Genomic DNA, 21,888 nt, shown 5'->3' on the forward strand with positions numbered 1-21,888 from the left:
TGCAGCATTCCCTGGTCAGGGGTGGTACTTGGGAGGCAGAAGGATCAAGGATGACCTTGAACTACATGCTGTATTCAGGGCCAGCCAGGGCTATAGAGTGAGAGGCTAACTTAGAAATAAATGAATAAATAAATACACAAATAAATTAAATAACAAAAATGTCTCAAAGTTGAACATGGTAGCATGTGCCTGAAGGACCAGCCACTTGAGGAGCTAAGGGAGGAGAATCCTTTGACGACAGGAGTTTGGGGCCAGCCTGAGAAATACAGAAAGACTGGTCTTTAAAACCAAATCAGGGGCTGGAGAGATGGCTCAGAGGTTAAGAGCACTGACTGCTCTTCCAGAGGTCCTGAGTTCAATTCCCAGCAACCACATGGTGGCTCACAACCGTCTGTAATGAGATCTGGTGCCCTCTTCTGGCCTGCAGGGGTACATGCAGACAGAGCACTGTATGCATAATAAATAAGTAAATCGTAAAAAATATAAACAAGCCGTGTGGTGGTGGCACAAGCCTTTAATCCCAGCACTCGAGAGGCAGAGGCAGGAGGATCTCTGTGAGTTCAAGGCCAGCCTGGTCTACAGAGTGAGTTCCAGGACAGGCTCCAAAGCTACACAGAGAAAGCCTGTCTGGAAAAACCAATATATATCAAACCAATCTCTCTCTCTCTCTCTCTCTCTCTCTCTCTCTCTCTCTCTCTCTCTCTCGGTATATATATATACCAAACCACTTTCTCCTGTGGCAAGGTAGGGACCAAAATTCAGAATTAATTTTTTCGTTTTATTGGTGTGGGTGTGCGAGCATGTGTGCACACACAGTGCCTATGAGCCATGGCGTTCATGTTGAGGTCAGAGGAGAACCTGTGGGAGCTGCTTTGCTTTCTACCATGTGGGCTCCAGGGACTGAACTCACGTCCGAGGAGGACTTAGCAGCAAGTACCTTCGCCTGCGGAGCCACCTCACCAGACCCCAAATTCAGGATGTTTTCAATCCAAGTCCAGTGTCCTTCAATCGTATTGTCATGATTTTGCAAAACAAATCTAGCATGGCTGGGATTGCAGATTGCAGATTCCAAAGTCCTCAGGTCACAATATAACTCTGGACAATAAGCTAGGAGCTGTGGGCCACTGCCAAACATATAACCCTTTATAAGTCATATAAACCCTTTATAAGTTATATATACTCTGTAAGTACAACGAAAGCTTATGTTTTTTTATTTTTGTAGTAGAATTGAACCCAGGCCCCCAGACATGCTAGGTAAATACCCTACCACTGAGTTATAGCTCCAGCCCTAAAAAGAAAGCTTATGAGAACTTAAAAATGTGTGCTGATAAGCTGCCATAATATGCAAAATTTTGCTTTCAAGGCAAATTTAACCAAAACTATGGCAGTGAAGGAGACAGAAAAGAGGAAAGGGAGAAGAGGACAGACTTCCCAAATAAGCTGACATGTCTAAATATTGTCCCAAGGTAGCACAGACTCCTTGCTTTGGAGAGGGGCTTGGGTGGGGGGTGACTCTCCAGGCCAGCGTCCTTGAATGAGGGGGGCTGCTTCTAACAAAAGCATCCCGAAGGGACAGCACGACCTCAGGTAATTCCTTTCAAACGATGTCTTTCCACTCCGGGCAGTCATCAGTGTTCTCATCCCAGACACCACAGGCCCCAGCAGAGCAAAGCAGCAGAACAATGAATGCCCTGATGTTTTGCATGCACTCCGGGAGAGACGAGGCTTTTGTGTTCTCAGCCCAGCTCCGAGTCACGTGTTGTGAGTTTCGGGAGCTGACTGGGAAGGAAAGAGTGTGTGTGTGGGGGGGGTTCCTTCCACAGCCGAGATTCCAGAGCATCCCGGTGTGAGGAACACCTCGTTCAAGGCCTTCCCTGCCCCCAGCCTCCCCCCCCCCCCCCCCGTTGTGAAAGCAGGGCTAATGGAGCAGATCATAGTCTGGCACATGGGAGGTAGCTCCCCCCCCCCCCCATCAGCCCATCCCTTTGGGGTTCTCTGTGGACTGACAATCACAACTGGGACTTTGATGATGAATTGGTTTTTTTTCCTCTATTCTAACCACCAACTGCTTTCAAAATTAAAAAGAAAAAGAGAGAGAGAGAGAGAGAGAGAGAGAGAGAGAGAGAAAGAACAAGGAAAGGGGTCTGCAAAGACTGCTCAGTGGTTAAGAACCCTGGCTGTGGTTCTCCAGAGGACCCGGGTTTGAGTCCCAGCACCACGGACAGTGGCTCACAGGGGATCATCTATGCTCTTCTGGCCTTTGTGGGCACCAAGAAAGTACACGACGCACAGACACATACAGGCAGGCAAGACACTCATAAAATACAAAACAAAATAAGGGAAAGAAAGAAAATAAGTTTTAAAAGTTATCTCAATTGGATGTGGTTGCACACGCCTGCAACCTCAGCACTGGGAAGGCTGAGACAGAAGGATCAAGGCTAGCCTGGGCTACACAGTGAGACCCTGTCTCAAAAAAACAAAATCATCTAAGTATGGCGGCCCCATGCCTATAATCCCAGAGTTGGGAGATGGATGCAGGAGGATCAGGAGTTCAAGGTCAGCCTAAACTACATGAAAAGGAAAAAGGGGGTGGTGGGCCGGAAGTATTGCTTAGAGAGGTACAGCCTGGCCACATAAAATCCAATCTCCAAAAAAGAAAAGAAAAAACAGCCACAAGGAAGAACAGTACATAAAGGCAAACCAAAGAGCCAGGAGTTTTGGAGGAATGGTCAGCGTTCAGGCTGTCCAATACCAAAGAGAACTCTGTCCTTCTGGGACTTTGCTTAAGAAGGGTAATGGATGTTGGGGATCTCTCCTGGAGCTGCCGTCTCCAAACCCCATCCCCGAGAAAGCCCACCACACAGCAGCTCCACCCCCAGAGGGTATTTAAGGTGCCAAGACTTCCCCTCATGGTTCCCCTTCATGGCTCCTCCTTTTCCTCTGGGGCCACCCAGGAATGTTCTGCTCAGATTAAATCTGGATTTACCAATTCGGCCTGATCTGACTTATCCCCTCGGGGGCGGTGTTACTACCGGGGGATTTAAACTTTTCAATGGAGCGCTAGGGAAATAGCTCAGTTTCTAAAGAGCTTGCCCAGTAGACAAGACGGCAACTTGTGGGAGTCAGTTCTCACCCGCCCTCCACCATCTGGTCCTGGGATTGAACTCAGATTGTCAGGTTTAGCTGCAGGCACCCGTATGCCCTGAGCCATTTTGCTACCCCCAATTATTATTTAAAGTGGCTTTTCTCGGGCTGGAGAGATAGCTCAGAGGTTAAGAGCTCTGGTTGCTCTTCCAGAGGTCCTGAGTTCAATTCCCAACAACCACATGGTGGCTCACAACGATCTATAATGGGATCTGATGCCCTCTTCTGGCATAAAGTTGTACATGCAGCTAGAGCCTAATATACATAAAAAATAAGTAAATAAATCTTTTTTTTTTTTTTTTTTTAAGTGGCTTTTCTGGGGCCAATGAGATGGCTCTATAGTGGTAAAGGCACTTGCCATGAAAGCCTTGTTGTGACTAAGTTAGATCTCTAGAGTCCACGTAAAAAACCAACTCCACAGCCAGGCAGTGGTGGTGCCTGGCTGAGACAGGGTTCCTCTGTGTAACAGCCCAGGCTGTCCTGGAACTTGCTTTGTAGACCAGGCTGGCCTCGAACTTGTGAGACAAGAGGCAAGTGGATCTGAGTTCGAGGCCAGCCTGATCTACACCTCGAGTTCCAGGACAGTCAGGGCTACACAGAGAAACCCGGTCTCAAAAAACAAAATAAAACAAAACAAAGCAAAAAAAGAACCAACCCCACAAAATTACCCTCTCACTCTCAGATGTATGCTAGGAGACATGTGTGGCCACACACAAATCATGCACACACTCATCCATACACAATAGTAATACATTAAAGAAAGAAAGAAAGAAAGAAAGAAAGAAAGAAAGAAAAAGAAAGAAAGAAAGAAAGAAAGAAAGAAAGAAAGAAAGAGAGAGAAAGAAAGAAAGAAAGAAACAGTTGGGACTGGTGAACCGGCTCAGCAGGTGGAGGCACCTGTGCCTTGGCCTGGCAACCTGAGTTCAGACCCTGGGACCTACACGGTAGAGAGAACCAACTTCTGTCATCCTCCGACATCCAAACGACTGCTGTGGCATGTGCACCTACCCACCCACCCCCCAACACACAATTCAATGTAATAAAAAAGTAAATAAAATTTTAAAAAGAAACAAAGTGACCAGCTGGGATTTAAAAAGATTAAAAAAAAGTATGTTTTTAAATAAAATTAAGTCAGAATACAAAGGAACGGGTGTCATCAGGGCATTGTCATACGTATGTGTCATATGCTGTTCTCATTTGTTCCCTCCCTCAAAACAGGGCACGGTGTCACCCATACAAGGAACCCCAGCACTCAATGAGGCAGGAGGATTGAACTCAGGAGTTCAGAGCCATCCTGAGCTACACAGTGAGTTCCAGGTCAGCCTTGGCTATATTGCAGGACTCAAAAAAACACGAAACAGAATGAGTATCCTTTCTGTCTCAGTTCCAGAAGAACACTAAACAGGCAATTAAATCTGATCTCAGGGAGGGAGGGAGGAAACATCCATGAATTACATAATTAAGGAACTGGAGAAAAACATACCTATAATAGAATTCTCTCAGTATGAAACTTCCTAAACGCGATCATTGAACTGTGGTTGCTGGAAGACAATGTTTTTTTTTTTTTTTTTTTTTTTTTTTTTCCATTTTGAGATAGGCTCTCTCTGTATAGCCCTGGGCTGGCCTGGAACTTGCTAGGTAGACCAGGCTGGACTCAAACTCACAATGTCACAGAGATCCTGCCTCTGCTTCCCCAGTGCTGGGATTAAAGGTGTGCATTACCACACCTGGTCCAAAAGGTGGTTAAAGAGTGCAGAATGCCACCACTGAAAAGCCTTTACTCGTTCGTACATTTGCTATTTCCAACTGGTATCACATCTGGGTGCATGGGGTCACACTTTCAAAAAGCAGACAGATTAAACAGGCTTGTAATGCACTGAGGCGCTACAAACCTCGTACCAGCTTCCACCCCAGCCTCGGGAAGGCTCCTGTCCTGCGTGGTAGTAGCATCTCTAGAATACAGAGAGTAAAGAATCCAGAGAAGTACTGTGTCCCTCTAGCGCTCTATACAGGTTGATCCCGCTGGGTGAGGCACTCGGTTGGGTTTGAATAGTCAACCTCGTTCTACGCGGCTCCCAGCAGAGGGCGCTGCACACCTAGCTATCTGACGCGGCTGCACCCAAGGGCTCCGCTTCCCGGTAGAAACAGGTGGAACTGCTGAATCACCCAACTGAGAAGCTGGAAAGACTGGATCAGGCCTCTTAGGTGCCCGGATCTGGTACGTCTCAGTCTTCCCCTCCGGACCATAAACTTAGACTGAGTCTAACTTACCTTCTGCCTGTATTCTTACACAGACCAGACACACAGCAGCGCTGGGCAAACGTTAACAATTGTTGCTATTTCTGGCAAGCAACAAAAGCACAGATGTGTATCCACCAGAAGTAGCCAACTATTTTTCTTTGTTTGTTTGTTTGTTTTTGTTTTTGTTTTTTCCGAGACAGGGTTTCTCTGTGTAGTTTTGGTGCCTGTCCTGGATCTCGCTCTGGCCTCGAACTCACAGAGACCCACACCTGCCTCCCGAGTGCTGGGATTACAGGCCTGAGCCACCACTGCCAGCGAAGTAGCCAACTATCACACTGGAAACAAGAGGTGCTTCCCCCCCCCACACACACACATCCCTCCTCTTACAGGCTCCCTTGGCATCCCAGACCAGGGAAACGCTTCCTTCATGGAGACCCCACACAGGCTTAGATCCCGGGAAATCCATCCTCCAGGTGCAACTCCTTTATCCACTCCCCAAGGCCCAAACATCTGTCTTTCTGCAGACAGGGCCTCAAGATCCTCGCCACCCACAACCCCAGGAGAGGCCCGCAAGTCCCTAGGTCCAGACAAACGGCCGGAAGGACTCACACTCCGGCTGGCACCAGTGGCTGGAACTTCCACTGTTCCTCCTCACAGTCCAGGAAGAGGCGGTTCATGATCTTGTTCTTCTCCTCAGGGGGGATGAAGTTCTCAATGATGAGGTACCTGGGAGCCGGAGAGATAGAAACGGGAAGCGGGGGAGGGGTTACAAAGGCAATGGAGTGGCGGGGAAGGGGTGCCATGCTACAGAAATAACGGAACTGTTTCTGTCTAATGCAAAGGTTGTGGGTTGGGAGCCTTTGGGGTTATTTTCCGATCAGCGCTCAGCCTGCACTTTGGGGGAGGGAGGTGGAGCCATCAAACTAGGCTAAGGAAGGGGGACAAATTTAAGAGCTGGCCTATCTCCTGAGCCCAAGGTTCAGTGAGAGACCCAGTCTCAAAATAATAAGGTGAAGGGAGATAGAGAAAAATTCCCGGGCTGGAGAGATGGCTCAGAGGTTAAGAGCACCGACTGCTCTTCCAGAGGTCCTGAGTTCAATTCCCAGCAACCACATGGTGGCTCACAACCATCTGTAATGAGATCTGGCGCCCTCTTCTGTATACTTAATAAATAAATAAATCTTAAAAAAAAAAAAAAAAAAGAAAAAAGAAAAATTCCCCCAATGTCATCCCCTGGCCACCATATGCTAATCATAGGTGTGCACACATACATACACACACACACACACACACACACACACACACACACACAAGACGTACAAGCTGGGCAGGGTGGCCCTACCCCTGGTAACCCAGCAACTGGGAGGCTGAGGCAGGAGGATAGCTGAAAGTTCTAGGACAGGTTGAGCTACAGAGTAGGACCCTGTCTTATAAAACAACAATGCCGGGCGGTGGTGGCGCACGCCTTTAATCCCAGCACTCAGGAGGCAGAGCCAGGCGGATCTCTGTGAGTTCGAGGCCAGCCTGGGCTACCAAGTGAGTTCCAGGAAAGGCACCAAAACTACACAGAGAAATCCTGTCTCAAAAAACCAAAACAACAACAACAAAAGCAAACAGAAACTCAAACAAAGGGGGAAAAAGGACACTCAAGTGAGTAGATAGTCGAGATACGGCTTTCAGAAGAAACTCTCAGAGAGGCCCTGAGGAATTTGGGGAGACATGGTGACCCAGAACCAGAAGAGGAGGTGGCCTACTTGAGCTTGAGTTCCCGGGTCTGCTCGTTCTGCGCCTCCTCCAAGTCCTGCCGCACGCGGATGTATTCCTCATGTTGGTCCTGGATCTCAGCCTTCACCGCCTGTAGCTTGGCATAGAGCTGGACATGCACAGATGTGGCTCAGAAGCTGCTCCATCAATCAGGCCCCAGTCACCCAGCCTGGCCTTCGCGGGCTGCAGGCTCGGCCTAGAAGGAGGCTGGGGATCCTGGTCTGAACTCAGAATGGCTGCCCATCCCTATGAACCAGGATGGGCTATTTCAAGGGCTGCCTATGTCCTCACTGTGGTTTGGTCCCTCCCATCCACAGAAACCATAGACTGTTATCTGTGCTCCCCCTTTCTCCCTCCCCCCCAATATTGGTATCACAGGGTATTCATAAACAGAAGAGTGGAGATGAGCCAGGCAGTGTTGGCACACATCTTTAATCCCAGCACTCGGGAGGCAGAGGCAGGCGGATCTCCGAATCTTCTAGGCCAGTCTGGTTTACAGAGCGAGTTCCAGGACAGGCAGGGCTACAGAGAAACCCTGTCTGGGGGTGCGGTGGGGGGAGTGGAGCCAGGACCCACGTCTCATTCTGGAGATCAGGGTTGGAACTGGAGGCTGAGCCAGTCGGGAAGGTGGCTCACCTATTTGGGAGTTCCCAAAAGTCAGGGCATGGGAGCCAGCAATGGCTTTCCCGTTTCCCTCCGAACCCACTGAGTGATGTCCTTGTAACTGCTAGAGTGACTGGACCTGGCCTGGCTAGCTCCAAGGTGGTCACAACAATAATCCCGGGTGCTCTCCTGCCCCTTCCCTGACTCCACACTGGAATTTCCTACCCTAGACCCCCATCTCAGGTCACCTCTTTCTATGAATTTTGCAGGATCCTGGTGACCAGATAGGTCCTTGTCCCTTGGCACGGTGGGGAGAATTTTGTTTTCCTCTCTGGGCATGAGTCAGCATAGCCTTATCACATTTCAGAACCCAGCTACCAAAGCTATGATTCACTGGTGACATCCGAAGTAGAAAAGTCAACCCTGCCCGTGAGGATGACCACCCTGTGGACTGGAAGTGACACCAGACTCCTGCCTTCTGACTGTCCCCCACCCCATCAGCCCTGTCACTATAGCGCAGCGGTTGGGCAGTGGGGAGGAGCCCTTGAGGCACCCTCTCTGGGCTGGTGACTCTTACGCAGCCTGGTTTACCCCGACGATCGCTCGTCTTACCTTCTTGAGCTTCTTGGTTTTGACCTCCACCTCCTGCTGCAGGGACGAGTAGGTACCACGCAGCTCCATGGTCTCCTCATCTCGGAGCAGCATCTCCTGCTGCATCTCCCGCTCACGGCGTTTCTAGGGCAACGCACGGCGAGGGGGGGTCACCACGGAAAAGCAAGGCACACGGGAGGGCCAGCCGCTAAAGAGCATAGGGACTGGCTGGCTTTGCCTGTCATAGGGTCTGGCTTTACTGTGGTCCTGGGTATCAGGGGTACCCCATGGCTCGTGTTCACTGTTCCTCACAATTCTAAGTGGAACACTGGACACGGAGCCCTCTTCTCAGCTCCTGTGAACAGAGCTGTGTCAGGTGTGACCCTGTGTACCTGGAGGACCCCAGCCCTAAGAGCTGGCATTCTCTGGGGACATTCCCTGTAGTGTCACGGCTGACTGGTAACTAACTTGAGGACTTAGGAAATAGCCATACAGTTGGCAATGCAAGGCTCAGGAGTTAATGCCAGAGGTCTTGCGGAGGCTAGCTGCATGGAAAGCCACCCCTTCCTCTCACCCAGAGAGAAGACCCTGAGCAGGTAGATCCATGGAATCCAAGTGCCTCAGCCTGGGTTCTCGGCATTATAATTCCAGGGTTCGAAGTCCAGTCTACCCACGCATGACCTCACGGCCCCATGCCTCAGGTTTTAGGGAACCTGAGACCTAGCCGCCTCACCTGCTCGGCAATCTCCTGCCGCTTGAGTTCCAGCATCTTCTGTTGCTCGTTGGTGTGATCCATGATGTTCCTCCCCCCGATGAGCAGCTTGCTTTCCATGGCCTGAGGACACAGCAGGGTTCAGAGATGGCATGGGCGAAGGTCCATAGCATCCCAGTTGGGTAACACGTGGTTCAGACTAACCTCAAACCTTCTGTGCAGTCCAGGACGACCAGTGCTGGGGTTATACGTGTGGACTGCCACACACAGCTTTATTGGTCTGGTTGGGGTTTTTTTTCGTTTTTTTTTTTTTTTTTTTTTTTGAGAAAGGATTTCACTATGTAGTGTTGGCTAGCTGGAACTTATTCTGTAGATCAGGCTAGCCTGGAACTTGTGGCAATCCTCCTGTTTCTGCCACCTGAGTGCTGGGATTGCAGGTATGTGCCATCATGCCTGTTGACAACGTAAGAGATCTCCTCTGTCTCTGACTCTCTCCCCCCCTTCCTCCCTCCTCCTCTTCCCTGCGATCCTTCTAGAAGTGGACGTAAGGCCTGTCCGGATGGAGCCTTGTAGCTGCCAGTGGGAACTGAGTTTCCCCCTCCAGGCTCTAGGGCGGTAGCACAAAGCTTCTATTGTGGACAGGATCCTTAAGGATGAAAAAGAAGGAACCCCTTTGGGAATATAAGGCACCTGATCTCTTTGCTATGGATACGAAGGAACGGCTGGGTCACCATGCCTGTGAGGAGGGTGGGTGGCAATCTATTCCTGGCAACCAAGCCCCAGATGGCATGCAGCAGGAGAAGAAAAGGCAGTCACTGGGCAGCCCAGCCCTTGCACCGTGTGGTTCCTGACTCAGGAAGACAGCTCATCACTTGGGCAGCAGGAAACCTCGGTCTAATCTTGGGCTGCCGAGGGAATCGGAACAACCCAAGGAAGAGATTCCCCAGCAACAAGGGACAAAATGAGGCTCCAGAGGCTACTGAGCTTTAGATGCAACCTAAAAGACTCCTGCTCTGCCCGCTAAGCCAAAGGTGCCCGCCAGCCATTCCTCTCCCTCCTCACATCTGCCGTATTAGACCATCACTTCATTTCCGGAGAGCTCACAAACCCAGGCAGCACAATGTCAGAGGCTGCAGAGAACCCTCAACAGACACACGAGCATCTTCCTCCCTTAAGACAGTTCAGTCTCCCCATGTAACAAAATGAAAAGACAAGAATAACTAGTCTGGACCACCCAGTTAGAAAATAACAGAGGAGAGATCCACATAGCATGTCCCCAGCCTCTCTGAGCGCTCCATGCGGTGTGAAAACCCCCACCCCATCAATGCCTTCAGCAGGTGCTTCTGGAGCCAGATGCCGACGCGATAATGGATCTGTACAAATGCATGACTCCATAAAATGCACTGTCATTGTTGCCAATAAGAGGGCATTTTCCCAGGCCGGACGACTGTCCTCTGATCTCATCGCCGGCCTCCTGGCAGGCTGACATCACCTTGAGCCGCTGGAAAAGACTGGCTGTCTCCCCACTGGAATTTTTCCCGGTGGAACCACCTGACATGTCTGAGGACTCTCAGAGATGGGGGGGGGGGGAGTGCTGCCAGGCCGGGGGAGTGGGCAGCTGCCTGTGAGTGTCACATCATTGGGAACAGCAGGACAGGGGTTAAAGGACGCTGCGGGGAGGTCAGAGGGTAGCTTGTGCAATATGGCGGTGGACACAGAGCAAAGCCAGGCCAGTTGGAGAGGCGGGAAGCTCACATAAGCCCCATGCACTCACAAAGAAAGGAGAGAGAGCAAGAGGTTAGGGAGGGGCTGGCTATCCTGATGCCACACCACAGCCCTCTGCACCCCTGGATAACTGTCTTACCATCTAACCCGTCACACTGTGTCGCAGACTTAACCTGACTCCTCTCAGCTCAAGGTCATAACTAGGATAACCCTGAAATTTGGTGCCCTTGGCAGCTTGCTTCAGCGCGGCCTCACCCCTATAAATGGCCAGTCGTTAAATGTTGCTTATCACAATTTACATCACCGTCTCCTTTTTGTCCTTACTGATACTGATTGACCCCACTGAAATCTTTCAGACTTGCCTGGACCACCCATAGGCTCCTACAGCCTCGGTTTCCTCTTCCATCCATCCATCCTCCAAATCCACAAGTCTAAACAACTTCTCCTCTGCTCAGATTATCCAGTGGGCCTCTACTTCCCACAGGAGGAAATCTAATGTTCTCTTCTCTCCTCTCCACAGCTACCCAGGAAACGGCTACTTACCTTGCAAGACCCAGCAGGAACAGCTTAGGAAAATTTCACTGAAGCTGCTTGTTCAGACCTCCGCCATAACCAGGGCACATTCCTACAGTTCCCCCATAGCAGAAACATTCCATCTTATCCCATTAGCTCCATCAAGGCAGGACTAATGCTTCCTTCATAGGTCAGGGTCCCCGGGGTTCAGCACAGTATTTGACATAAAGCATTCCCCTTGAAGTGTTTGAGGAATGGAACAGAATCCTTGGGCTCCTCCCAAGGGGGAGGGTCCCCAGCCTTTTTTTTTGGGGGGGGGGAGAGCTCTATCTAAACCTCTTCTTCTATCCATCAACTCGTGTTCCTTGTCATGGGGTCACAGCATCTGTGGTGGTGGGATAGGTGTGACATAAAGCCCCCTACTGCTGACGATCACGGGTCTCTGCGCACTCTCAACACCTGGGCCTGGCATTTGGTCCAGTCTCCATACCTGGCACATTGCCCGTTCCAGCCCCGCGTCTTTAGATGTCCCTCAGCATTTTACGTAATTCTAGCATCCTTTACTCTTTGCCACTCAACAAAAAAACAATACTTCTCGAATTTTGCTGCCTATTGGAATCACCCGGGCAACTAACAAACCACCCAGACTCCATGATATCAGAGTCTGCCTTTTCTGGGCCCGGGGGTGTGGCTTGTTGTGTAAGCACAGGTAACCCGAGTATAGACCGACAGAGATGAGAGGGGTGAGGGAGACAGGAAGGTCCCTGGGACTTGCGGGCCAGCCAATCTAGGTTCACTGAGCTCCAGGCTCACTAAGAGACCTTGTCTGGGAAGTGATAGAGGAAGACGCCAGTGTCAATCTCTGGCTTCCACAGGCTCACACAAGCTTGCGCATCTTGTGTCAGCATGCGCGTGCATGAGCAGGGACACACAACACACACACACACACACACACACACGAATCTGCATTTTCCTAGGTCCCCCCCGGTGACTTATGTGTCCCCGTGTTGAGGACTTTAGGAAACAGGACCAGCTACAAGAAGAGCAACATGTTTTCAGCAACAGAAGACCGTGCCTGCCTGACTAGCCTCTCGGAGTTCTTCCAAACTGGGACACAATTACTGCAGCATTAGGGAAGCCAGTGGCCAGGACCTGAGATGTTAAAATGCCGCCCCGAGCCCCCTCCCAAGGTTGTACATCCGAGATTATTCTGCATTGTATGGAGTGTGGGGATGGGGAAAGGACAAGAGCGTACTCACAGAGAGGGAAGTGCATCAGGGTAAGGAAACACAGGCATTTCTCTGAGTGGAAAAACGCCTAAGTGTAGTGGGATGGCAGGACTGAGCTCTGCTAAAAATTGTACAAAGGAAGCCGGGCGGCGGCGGCGCACACCTTTAATCCCAGCGTTCAGGAGTCAGAGCCAGGTGGATCTCTGAGTTCGAGGCCAGCCTGGTCTACAGAGTGAGTTCCAGGACAGCCAGGGCTGCACAGAGAAACCCTGTCTCAAAAAACAGAAAAGAAACAAACAACAACAAAAATTGTATGAGGAAGCATGTACGGATCAAATGTTCAGTTTCACAGATACCCCCAAATCATTCTAGGTCATAAAGAACAATGTGAGCTGACTGAAAAAAAATAAACAAGTAAAAGGCAGGTAGGTGAGCTTCTATTACAGCTTTCCATTTGGGGGGAAAGTGACCCTAACACTGCTCATTAAATGATAGCTGTGGACAAGGCATTAAGAGCCAGAATAAGACAGGAAAGCAAAGGGAGAAATTCTCTTCTGCTCCCAGAAGACATCGGCTTAATATGCTGCTACAGCTAAAAAATCCAATAGCAGTGGGCCGAGGACCTTCGTGAAGGCTTTTTGGAAACAAAACAAAACAAATTATCCCCTTGCAGAGAACCACGAGGCAGCCGAATCTGGAGTACTGTGTACAGTTCCATTCTGAATCTCCAGAGACTCGAAGGAGACAGGACACCAGAGAATGGCAGCAAAGGCCTTCTCAGGGCTACTGTAAGAGATGGAAAAATAGGATTCTTCAGGCTGCGAAGACAAAGAAAGATCAAGAGGATAGGCCCGGACATGATAGAATCAAAAACAGCTGTGAGAAGCAGCGGCCCCGACTTTCCCGTTCAATCCTAGTTCATACATTGGACATCAAAGCAGCTTTTAGGATACCTGAGGGGAAGACTGCCTGGGTAATGCTGCATGCCTATCAACCCCAGCACTGTGGAGGTGGGAGAAGGAAGATGAGGAGTTCAAGGCCAGTTTTCGCTACATGAGACCCAGCCTCAAAAAAACAAACTAATGAGGGATGGAGAGATGGCTCAGTGCTTAAGAGCACTTGTTGCCTTCATAGCGGACTCAAGCCTGGTTCCCAGCACCCATGACAGGTGGTTCACAAAGGCCTGCAACTTCAGCTCTGGGGAAATCTGGTGCCCTCTTCTGGCTTTCAGAGGCATTTGCACTCACATGGCACATCCACATCCACATCCACATCCACATCCACATCCACATCCACATCCACATCCACATCCACATCCATCCACATCACATTCACATCTATCCACATCCACAGACATTTTTTTCTTTTCTTTTCTTTTTTTTTTCTTTTTTTTTTTTTTTTTGGTTTTTCAAGACAGTGTTTCTCTGTGCAGTTTTGGTGCCTGTCCTGGATCTCGATCTGGAGACCAGGCTGGCCTCGAACTCACAGAGATCCACTTGGCTCTGCCTCCCGAGTGCTGGGATTAAAGGTGTGCGCCACCACAGCCTGGCTAGACATTTAATAAAAATAAGTAATAAATTAAAAATAAAATGACTTTGGGGGAAAAAAACATAAATGTCACAAATTTCCTAGCATAGCTAATTTCTTTCCTCTTTCTTCCCTGCCCACTGGGCTAAGCCACATGTACACACACTTTTCTTCACTTCTACAAACACACTTAAAAAGACGAGTTGAGTCACTCAGCGAATAAAGGTGCTTCCTGTGAAAGTCCAGAGCTCTGAGTGCAGCCCCCTAGAACCCACACAAAAATCAATGGAGAGAACCAACTCCACAAGGCTGTCCTCTGTTCTCCACAGGTGAACTGTGATAAAAATGCATGGACATACACACTGATAATAAATTAATTTCTAAAAATTACAAGCCATGTCCTGCTGTTTCCACTCATATTTCATTTGTTACTTATAGAATATTCCCAATTATAATTTTTTTTTTTTTGAGCCAGGGTTTCTCTATGTAATAGTCCTGCCTATCCTGGAACTTGCTTTGTAGACCAGGCTGGCCTCAAACTCACTGAAATCTGCCTGCCTCTGCCTCCCAAGTGCTGGGATTAAAAGAAGGCATCACCACACCCAGCTGAGGCTCTCCTTTATATCTATTATTGTAAAAATTAAATGATAATATTTCATGCTAATTGTTACTGTAATAAAATTGTTTTCAGCTAGCCTACAAAGCCAGTTCCAGCTGTTATACAGACAAACCCTGTCTCAAAAAAACCAAAAAAAGAAAGTGAGCCTCCTCCCTCCTCATTTAATTAATTTAATCATCAGGTGTTTTTTTTTTTTTTTTGTTTTTGTTTTTTTTCTCAAGACAGGCTTAGGAGTGAATGTAGCCCAGGCTGGCCTCCAACTTGATATATAGCTGAGGATGGTCTAAATGCCTGCTTTTTCTGCCTATCCTCTAAGTGCTGGCATTACAGGGGTGTACCAGCATACTTTTATGTCCTCCATGCCTTCTTGGTGGTCTGTCTCATCAAGGCCTGACCTCTCCTTTCCCAACCACTCTTTCGTGCTGCTTGGGGGTGCTTTGTTGTTGTTGTGGTTGTTATGTTTGTTTTATTTTTATTTTGAGTCAAGGTCTTGCCAAACAGCCTAGGTTGAGCTGGAACTTACTATATGGACTAGGCTGTCCTTGAACTCATGATCCTTCTGCCACTCAGGCATGTTCTACGATGCCCGGCTGGGGGTGACTGTTAGGTGAACATAGACTTTTGATTCATAACAGGACCGTTTATTCAGGCTCCATCCTCAACGACCTATACCTAAGCCCATATTCTCCTTATCCAAAGGCTACGCATTACAGAGGTCTTTATCCCATCTGGACTCTGTCAAACAGAATTTGGGCTAGCAATCAGGCCTGGCATCTAAAGCATCACCCAAGACTTTGAGTCCCCCAAGTCCCAGCCATCCCCCCACAATCACCAGGGCAGGAGTCTCAGCCTGTATCCTCTTAGGGGCCCTTCTTGGACCTAGAATTGCTTCAAGACCCCTCCTGCTGGCTGGACCTCCACGAAAAGATATCCAGGATGGTGACTAAGTGCTCATTTCCACCCCATTCCATCTATTCAGTGGCCCTCTCCTCCGCTGCTCCAGCCCAGGCCAAGGGACAATGAAATCTGCATTAGCACTTCCCCGAGAAGGAAGTCTTGCACACTCACCCAAACGCTCAGTGTCTGCCAAGGCTGGCAGACAAGACCAGCCTTGTGCTAGGAGAGGGGGCTGCTTCTGGTATGAACTCAAGATGGAGTCCAGGTGCAGGGTCCTCAGCCCTCCTCCTCCTCAGTCTTAGCCCCGTGACATTTTACTCCCACACTCTGAAATACGTCACACACCAGCTTCTTCGTTCTTTTCTTTTTTTCTTTTTCTGTTCCTTCCGAGGACAGCGGGCTCATGTCTTCCTCTGCCTTAGAAATCTCTGTCCTTAGCCATTGCCTGTGGAAATCGGAGGGACAAGGAGGCCTCCAACCCTTGGCCAGTTCAAGCTGGGTGTGCAGGGCAGAGGGCCTGCCATACGGGGTTCTGGGCCCAAGGAAACGTTCCCTGGAGATCTCAGTTGCTCTGGTCAATGCTCCCTTTGTAATCTTTCAGAGCAAGAATATAGGTGGGTGGAGCCTCAAGACAGGACTGTTTGCTTCTGTACTGTCTGTTAAATATGGCCAATGTGAGTAAAAGGTCAACAAAGGCTGTGGGAGAAGAGCAGATCTGCTTGGGAGCTCCAGCGTGCCATGGTCTGATTCTTGAGAGAGGGGAACTGATCACCTGTGACCAAGTAGACCTTGGGAGTCATTGCCACAGACCTCCACGCTTTAGAGATGGGACGTAGAGGCCCATCCATGCTTGGTGTCTCCTGAGGAATCTATGTGCATAACTCCTATTATATTAATTCTGGACTTTTCAAGGAATTTCCCCCATTTGATTAGGGCACCAGCTTGGGGTGTGAGAGGCAGGCCAGCAGCTGTACAAGTAATAACAGTCAGGATCACCACAGGGAATATGTCAGCTTGTAGACACAGGAATCCTCAGAGGTCACTTCTCCCAGGTCCAGGAACAACCAGAGTACAAAACCAGAGGTTGAACTGGACCCAGAGGCACACACCTGTGATCCTAGCATTTGGGAGGCTCAGGCAGGAAGAGCATAAGTTCAAGGCCAGCCTGTGCTACACAGTGAGATTTCACTGGGAGGAAGGGGGAGAGGCTGGATGATTTCAGTTGGTAGAGTGCTTGCCTAGCATGCAAGAGGCCTTGAGTTGGATCCCCAGCATCATAAAAACCAGGCGTGGTGGCTACAGACATTGAGAGAGAGAGAGAGAGAGAGAGAGAGAGAGAGAGAGAGAGATCAACTGACCAGAGGACATAGGAGCCCCCGTGCTGCCCCTTAAGCGCTGGTCAGGACAGCTAGAAGGCGACTCTCAGCTCTGACCAACTGCTCTTTGGGGAAGATTACCATCAAGTGTCCGTCTCCAAGAACAGAAAAGGCAAACCAGTTTTGGCCTGCTACTCCCAGCTACTCTAGGGCAGTCTGCAGAAGACTAGCTTCTCAGCGGCATCTTGCCCTATGTCTGTGGCTAGACTGGGTTTCTTATAAAAAAAAAAAAAATTACATGCATTTATTAATGGGCAGGGAGCAAGGACTCATAGGTAAGAAGAAGATAACTTTGTAGGAGTCAATTTTCTTCTTCCACCATGAGGGCCCTGGGGGATCAGGATTGACATTTCACTCACCAATCTATCTTACCATCCCCCCATCAGGTCTTTTTCACCTTAATCATCCTCTACAATCATCACAAGAACCTTATGACATGATATCACACTTGTGGTCTCCACTTGACACATAAGAATTCAAGGCTCAGGCTCACCCGAGAATTACAGAGCCAGCAGCAGCCAGACTGTATCTGGACACTAACCTGACCGACCCAAGTGCAGTGCGCTTATCTCTGTTCCTTGGCTATCCACTGGCTTCAGGTCAGCAGGATGTCGAAAGAAGCTGCATTTGATATTTGCATCTTTGCTGACTCAGGAGCCATGAGGAAGGCTCAGAGCACCACCTCGTTATCTCCCAGCTGAAACAGCTTTTGTCTATGTGGGGCTCTTATGGGGCCTCTGGAATGGAGGGAAGGTTGGAGAGCTCTTACCCACATGCTGGGGGAGGGTCTATCAACCCCCCTAATGCGCGGCCCTTTAATACAGGTTCTCATTGTGGTGACCTACAACTATAAAATTACGGTCGCTGCTACTTTGTAACTGTAATTTTGCTACTGTGGCGAATTGTAATGTAAAGACCTTGTGTCTTGTGCACAATGAAATGTTATGGTAATTCACTGATTGGCTGCGACATTGGGATTTGATCACCACTCACTGCAAAGGACCAAATTAAAAAAAAAAAAAACAAGCCGGGCAGTGGTGGCGCACACCTTTAATCCCAGTACTCGGGAGGCAGAGGCAGGCGGATCTCTGTGAGTTTGAGGCCAGCCTGGTCTCCAAAGCGAGTTCCAGGAAAGACACAAAGCTACACAGAGAAATCCCGTCTCGAAAAACCAAAAAAACAAAACAAAACCCCAAGCTCAACAGCCCCTGCTTCCGTCTCTTAAAAAAGACAGTCATTCCTACCGTCGCAGACCTATTTCTTCTTTTCAGGCTCCCTGACTGTAGGTCTTGAGGAGTCAGCAATAAGGGAAGAAGAAAGGGGAGATGAAGGGGAGCGAATGAATAGGTCTATTTTCAGATGAACAGTGCTATTTTCAGTGGTTTTCTGCCCTGGGGACATAAACCAGGACATTACATCTGAGTCTCCTCCTCGGATGGCGCAAAATGCAATGTAAATGACTGATGTTTCAAGTTCCAGGAATACTCTCATTAGCAAAAAGAAAAATCAGAGATTGGCCAGGGAGGGAAGTGAGGCTGGCTCTGGGCCCAGGGCTGGGCAAGGTGGGGGTACCCAGAAGCGCTCCTTCCACACCAGAGAAGAGCACTAAGAAAAGGGTGGGTCTGTTTCCTTCAGAGGGCAGAGCAGGGCACCCAGGCTGACCTGTGTCTCATCTTTCTCCACCATTTCCCTCTCAAAAAAAAGTTGTTCGGGGCATGGCCGTGTACGCCTTTAATCTCAGCACTCAGGAGACAGAGGCAGATGATGTCTTTGAGGTCAAGGCCAGCCTGATCTACAAGAGAGTTCCAAGGCAGCCAGGGATAACATAGAAAGACCCTGTCTTGCCCAGCAGTGGTGGCACATGCCTTTAATCCCAGCACTCGGGAGGCAGAGCCAGGAGGATCTCTGTGAGTTCGAGGCGAGCCTGGGCTACCAAGTGAGTTCCAGGAAAGGTGCAAAGCTACACAGAGAAACCCTGTCTCGAAAAACCAAAAAAAAAAAAAAAAAAAAAAAAAAAGAAAGAAAGACCCTGTCTCAAAAAAAAAAAATATTATATGTATGTATTGTAGGTGTACATGTGTGTGCTTGTGCCATGGCGGGCACATGGAACTCAGAGGACAGCGTGTGGGAGTTGGTTCTCTCCTACCCCACGGGACCTGGAGATAGAACTCAGGTCACAGACTTGGCAGCAAGTGTCTTTACCCATTAAGCCATCTCACTGGCCCTGCTATTTCCCTCTCATGTTTTTAACTTTCTAGAAGGTTCTCTCCAATATCTGGGATGCAAATCCAAGCGACAGAATGCCAGCTCGCCAGAACTGACAGAATCTAAGGATGTACAATGGCCAACTAGCCTGTCCTTGCCAGAGGAAGGACAGGGCCCAGAGGGGTGGGCCATTCTAGGTGACAGAGACTCCAGGCTCCCAGCCCAGGCTCAGTCATACGCCTCTATCACTCTTCTCGCCAGGCTGTCTGACCCTGAGTTCCTGACCCTCTGCTGCCAAGACTCATCAGCAAGATGCACTGAACACCTGTTGATGGGATTGATTCTTACGTTCTTTGGGAGACCAAAAGATATGTACAAGTCACAGGATTATCAGTAACTAAATCATTGAATATTATTACAAACCCTAATTTCTCTAAATTATTTACTGCTTTTTAAGTGAATCATCCCACCAGGACACAGACATAGACACAGACAGACAGACCACACACACACACACACACACACACACACACACACACACACACACACACTTTTTCGTTTGTTGGGAGGGGGTACTGGGTTTGAACCTAGGGCTTTCTTCTTCCTAGGCAATCACTTTATTGTAACTCAATTATAACCCTAGACATTCTCACTTTTTATTTTGAGACTGGTTCACAAGTTGTCCAGGTTAGCCTTGAACTCACCCTTGCACCCTGGCAAGCTTTGAATTTCTAGTTCTTGGTTTCAGTGTTTGGGTTTTTAGTTATTTATGAGTACGTGTGTAAGCCTGTGAGAGTCCATGTGCACCACATACGTGCCAGGGCCCCAAGAGGCCAGAAGAGGACACTGGATCCCCGAGAACTGGAGTTTCAGATGGTTGTAAGCCAACATATGGGTGCTGGGCACTGAACAAAAGCAGAATGCACTCTTAATCTTGAGTAGCTGGGATTACAGGTCTTTGATATCAGGATGGGTTAACACTTTTTTTTTTAAAAGGTAGGGTCTCATGTAGCCCAGGCTGGCCTTAAACTCCCCATGTGGCCAAGGCTGTCCTCGAACTCCTGATCCTCCCACATTTACATTTCAAATACTGGTCTTACAGGTATGAGCCACCATACCTGGCTCCCTTTCTTTCTAAGTGGAGTCTAAACATTCCCTTTTTTTTTTGAAAACCACAGAACCCTGACACAACAGTTTCTCTTCTTCATTTAAAAGTTTAGATTTGTTTTTGTTGAATTAAAAAAAAAGGGGGGGGGGGCAAAAACAAGCTGGGGCTGGCAAGATGGCTCAGCAGCAGGTCGAGGCACAGAGGCACACGCCGCCAGTCCCCACAATCTCCAGTCCAGTCCCAGAGAAGCGAAGAACCAGCTCCCCAAAGTTCTCCTCTGACTTCCATGACTGCTGTGTCGTGAACGCCCCTCTCCCATATAAATAAATACATGTATAAAGTTTTTAATTGGAAAATTAAAAAGAGCCAGTCATGTGCCAGAAGTCCTAGCAACTGGAGAGGCTGGGACAGGAGAGTCATGAGTTCAAAGGTAGCCTGGACTACACAGTAAGACTCGATCTCATAAAAATAAAAGGCAGCAGTCCTGGAGATGGGAACTATCTGCAGAGCAGTGTGGTGTACATGGTCCTGCACTCAATGCCCAGCACGGGAAAACAAAGCAAACAAAAGCTTGTAAAAGTAAATAAATCAGTGGAGTGTGGTGGTGCACACCTGTAGTCTCACTGGGGAGGACCAAGGCAGGAGGATCACAAGGTCCAGCCTGGGCTATGTAGTGAGTTGTAGGCCAACCTAGATTATAGTATTAAGAGCCTGTTTCGAACAAAATGTAGTTGTAGCTGAGTGGTACAATACTTGCCCCATGTGGATGAGACCTTAGGTTCGATCCCCACCATTGCCCAAGAAGAGAAAAACTAAATAACTTACTAAACAAAAGATTGTTGTTGCTGTTTTTTTTTTTTTTTTTTTTTTTTTTTTTAAGGTAAAAAGAAGCAAGGCACTGGAGGTTGAGGTTGGAGGATCTCAAGTTCAAGGCCAGCTAGGCAAGTTTTAGGACAGTTTGAGCAATGAGGTTGGCTAGAAAACATTTTTTTTTAAAGATCTGACTTGATTCTACGCCTTGGTGGTGACGGGTTGAGTACAAGCACAGGCTTGCATCATATGGAAGGACCAAGATGATTACTTAAGCATCCCAGGAGACGGGAGCTCCCCCCGGGACCTGTTAGTGAGGGATCTGGCATAAATGTGATCAGGTGTGTTGCAGTGTGGAGGGGAAGGTCATGGACTGTGGTGCCAGTTAGTCACCGGCCTCATAATTCTGGAACTACCACATCCAAGGCATGGGACACTGCTCAGTCTCCTTACTGGTCGGTCACCTGGAACAGCACTGCTGCATGGTGCTGTTTGAGACTGAACCGAATCAATGCCCAGAAAGAACAGATCAGAGTGTTTGCATTAAGCACCAAGGAAGAAAGGGAGCTGCGTTATTACTGCTATTGCCATCGGCATCCTCCTGCGAGCCAGATAAAGAAAGGAAAAAGCAAGAGCCGGGTGGTGGTGCATCTTTAATCCCAGCACTTGGGAGACAAAGGCAGAGACTCAGTGAGTTCAAGGCCAGCCTGGTCTACAAAGCAAGTTCCAGGACAGCCAGGGCTACACAGAGAAACCCTGTCTCGAAAAGAACCAAAATAATAATAATAATAATAATAATAATAATAATAATAATAACAACAACA

The 21,888-nt window shown here is 48.8% G+C and overlaps 1 protein-coding gene across 1 annotated transcript in view; it reads right to left on the bottom strand.

Annotated features, from left to right (window-relative positions):
* Kif3c (kinesin family member 3C) overlaps positions 1-21,888 on the bottom strand; it is a 36,962-nt gene that overhangs the window by 4,711 nt on the left and 10,363 nt on the right. The window contains exons 2-5 of the mRNA XM_028874190.2: positions 9,077-9,178; positions 8,365-8,487; positions 7,140-7,258; positions 5,995-6,111 (exon numbers count right to left, since the gene is read on the bottom strand). Coding sequence (XP_028730023.1) covers positions 5,995-6,111; positions 7,140-7,258; positions 8,365-8,487; positions 9,077-9,178 — 461 coding nt within the window. The remainder of the gene's footprint in view (positions 1-5,994; positions 6,112-7,139; positions 7,259-8,364; positions 8,488-9,076; positions 9,179-21,888) is intronic.

Source organism: Peromyscus leucopus, chromosome 22 (genome assembly GCF_004664715.2).
Source record: "Peromyscus leucopus breed LL Stock chromosome 22, UCI_PerLeu_2.1, whole genome shotgun sequence".
Taxonomy (NCBI): domain Eukaryota; kingdom Metazoa; phylum Chordata; class Mammalia; order Rodentia; family Cricetidae; genus Peromyscus; species Peromyscus leucopus.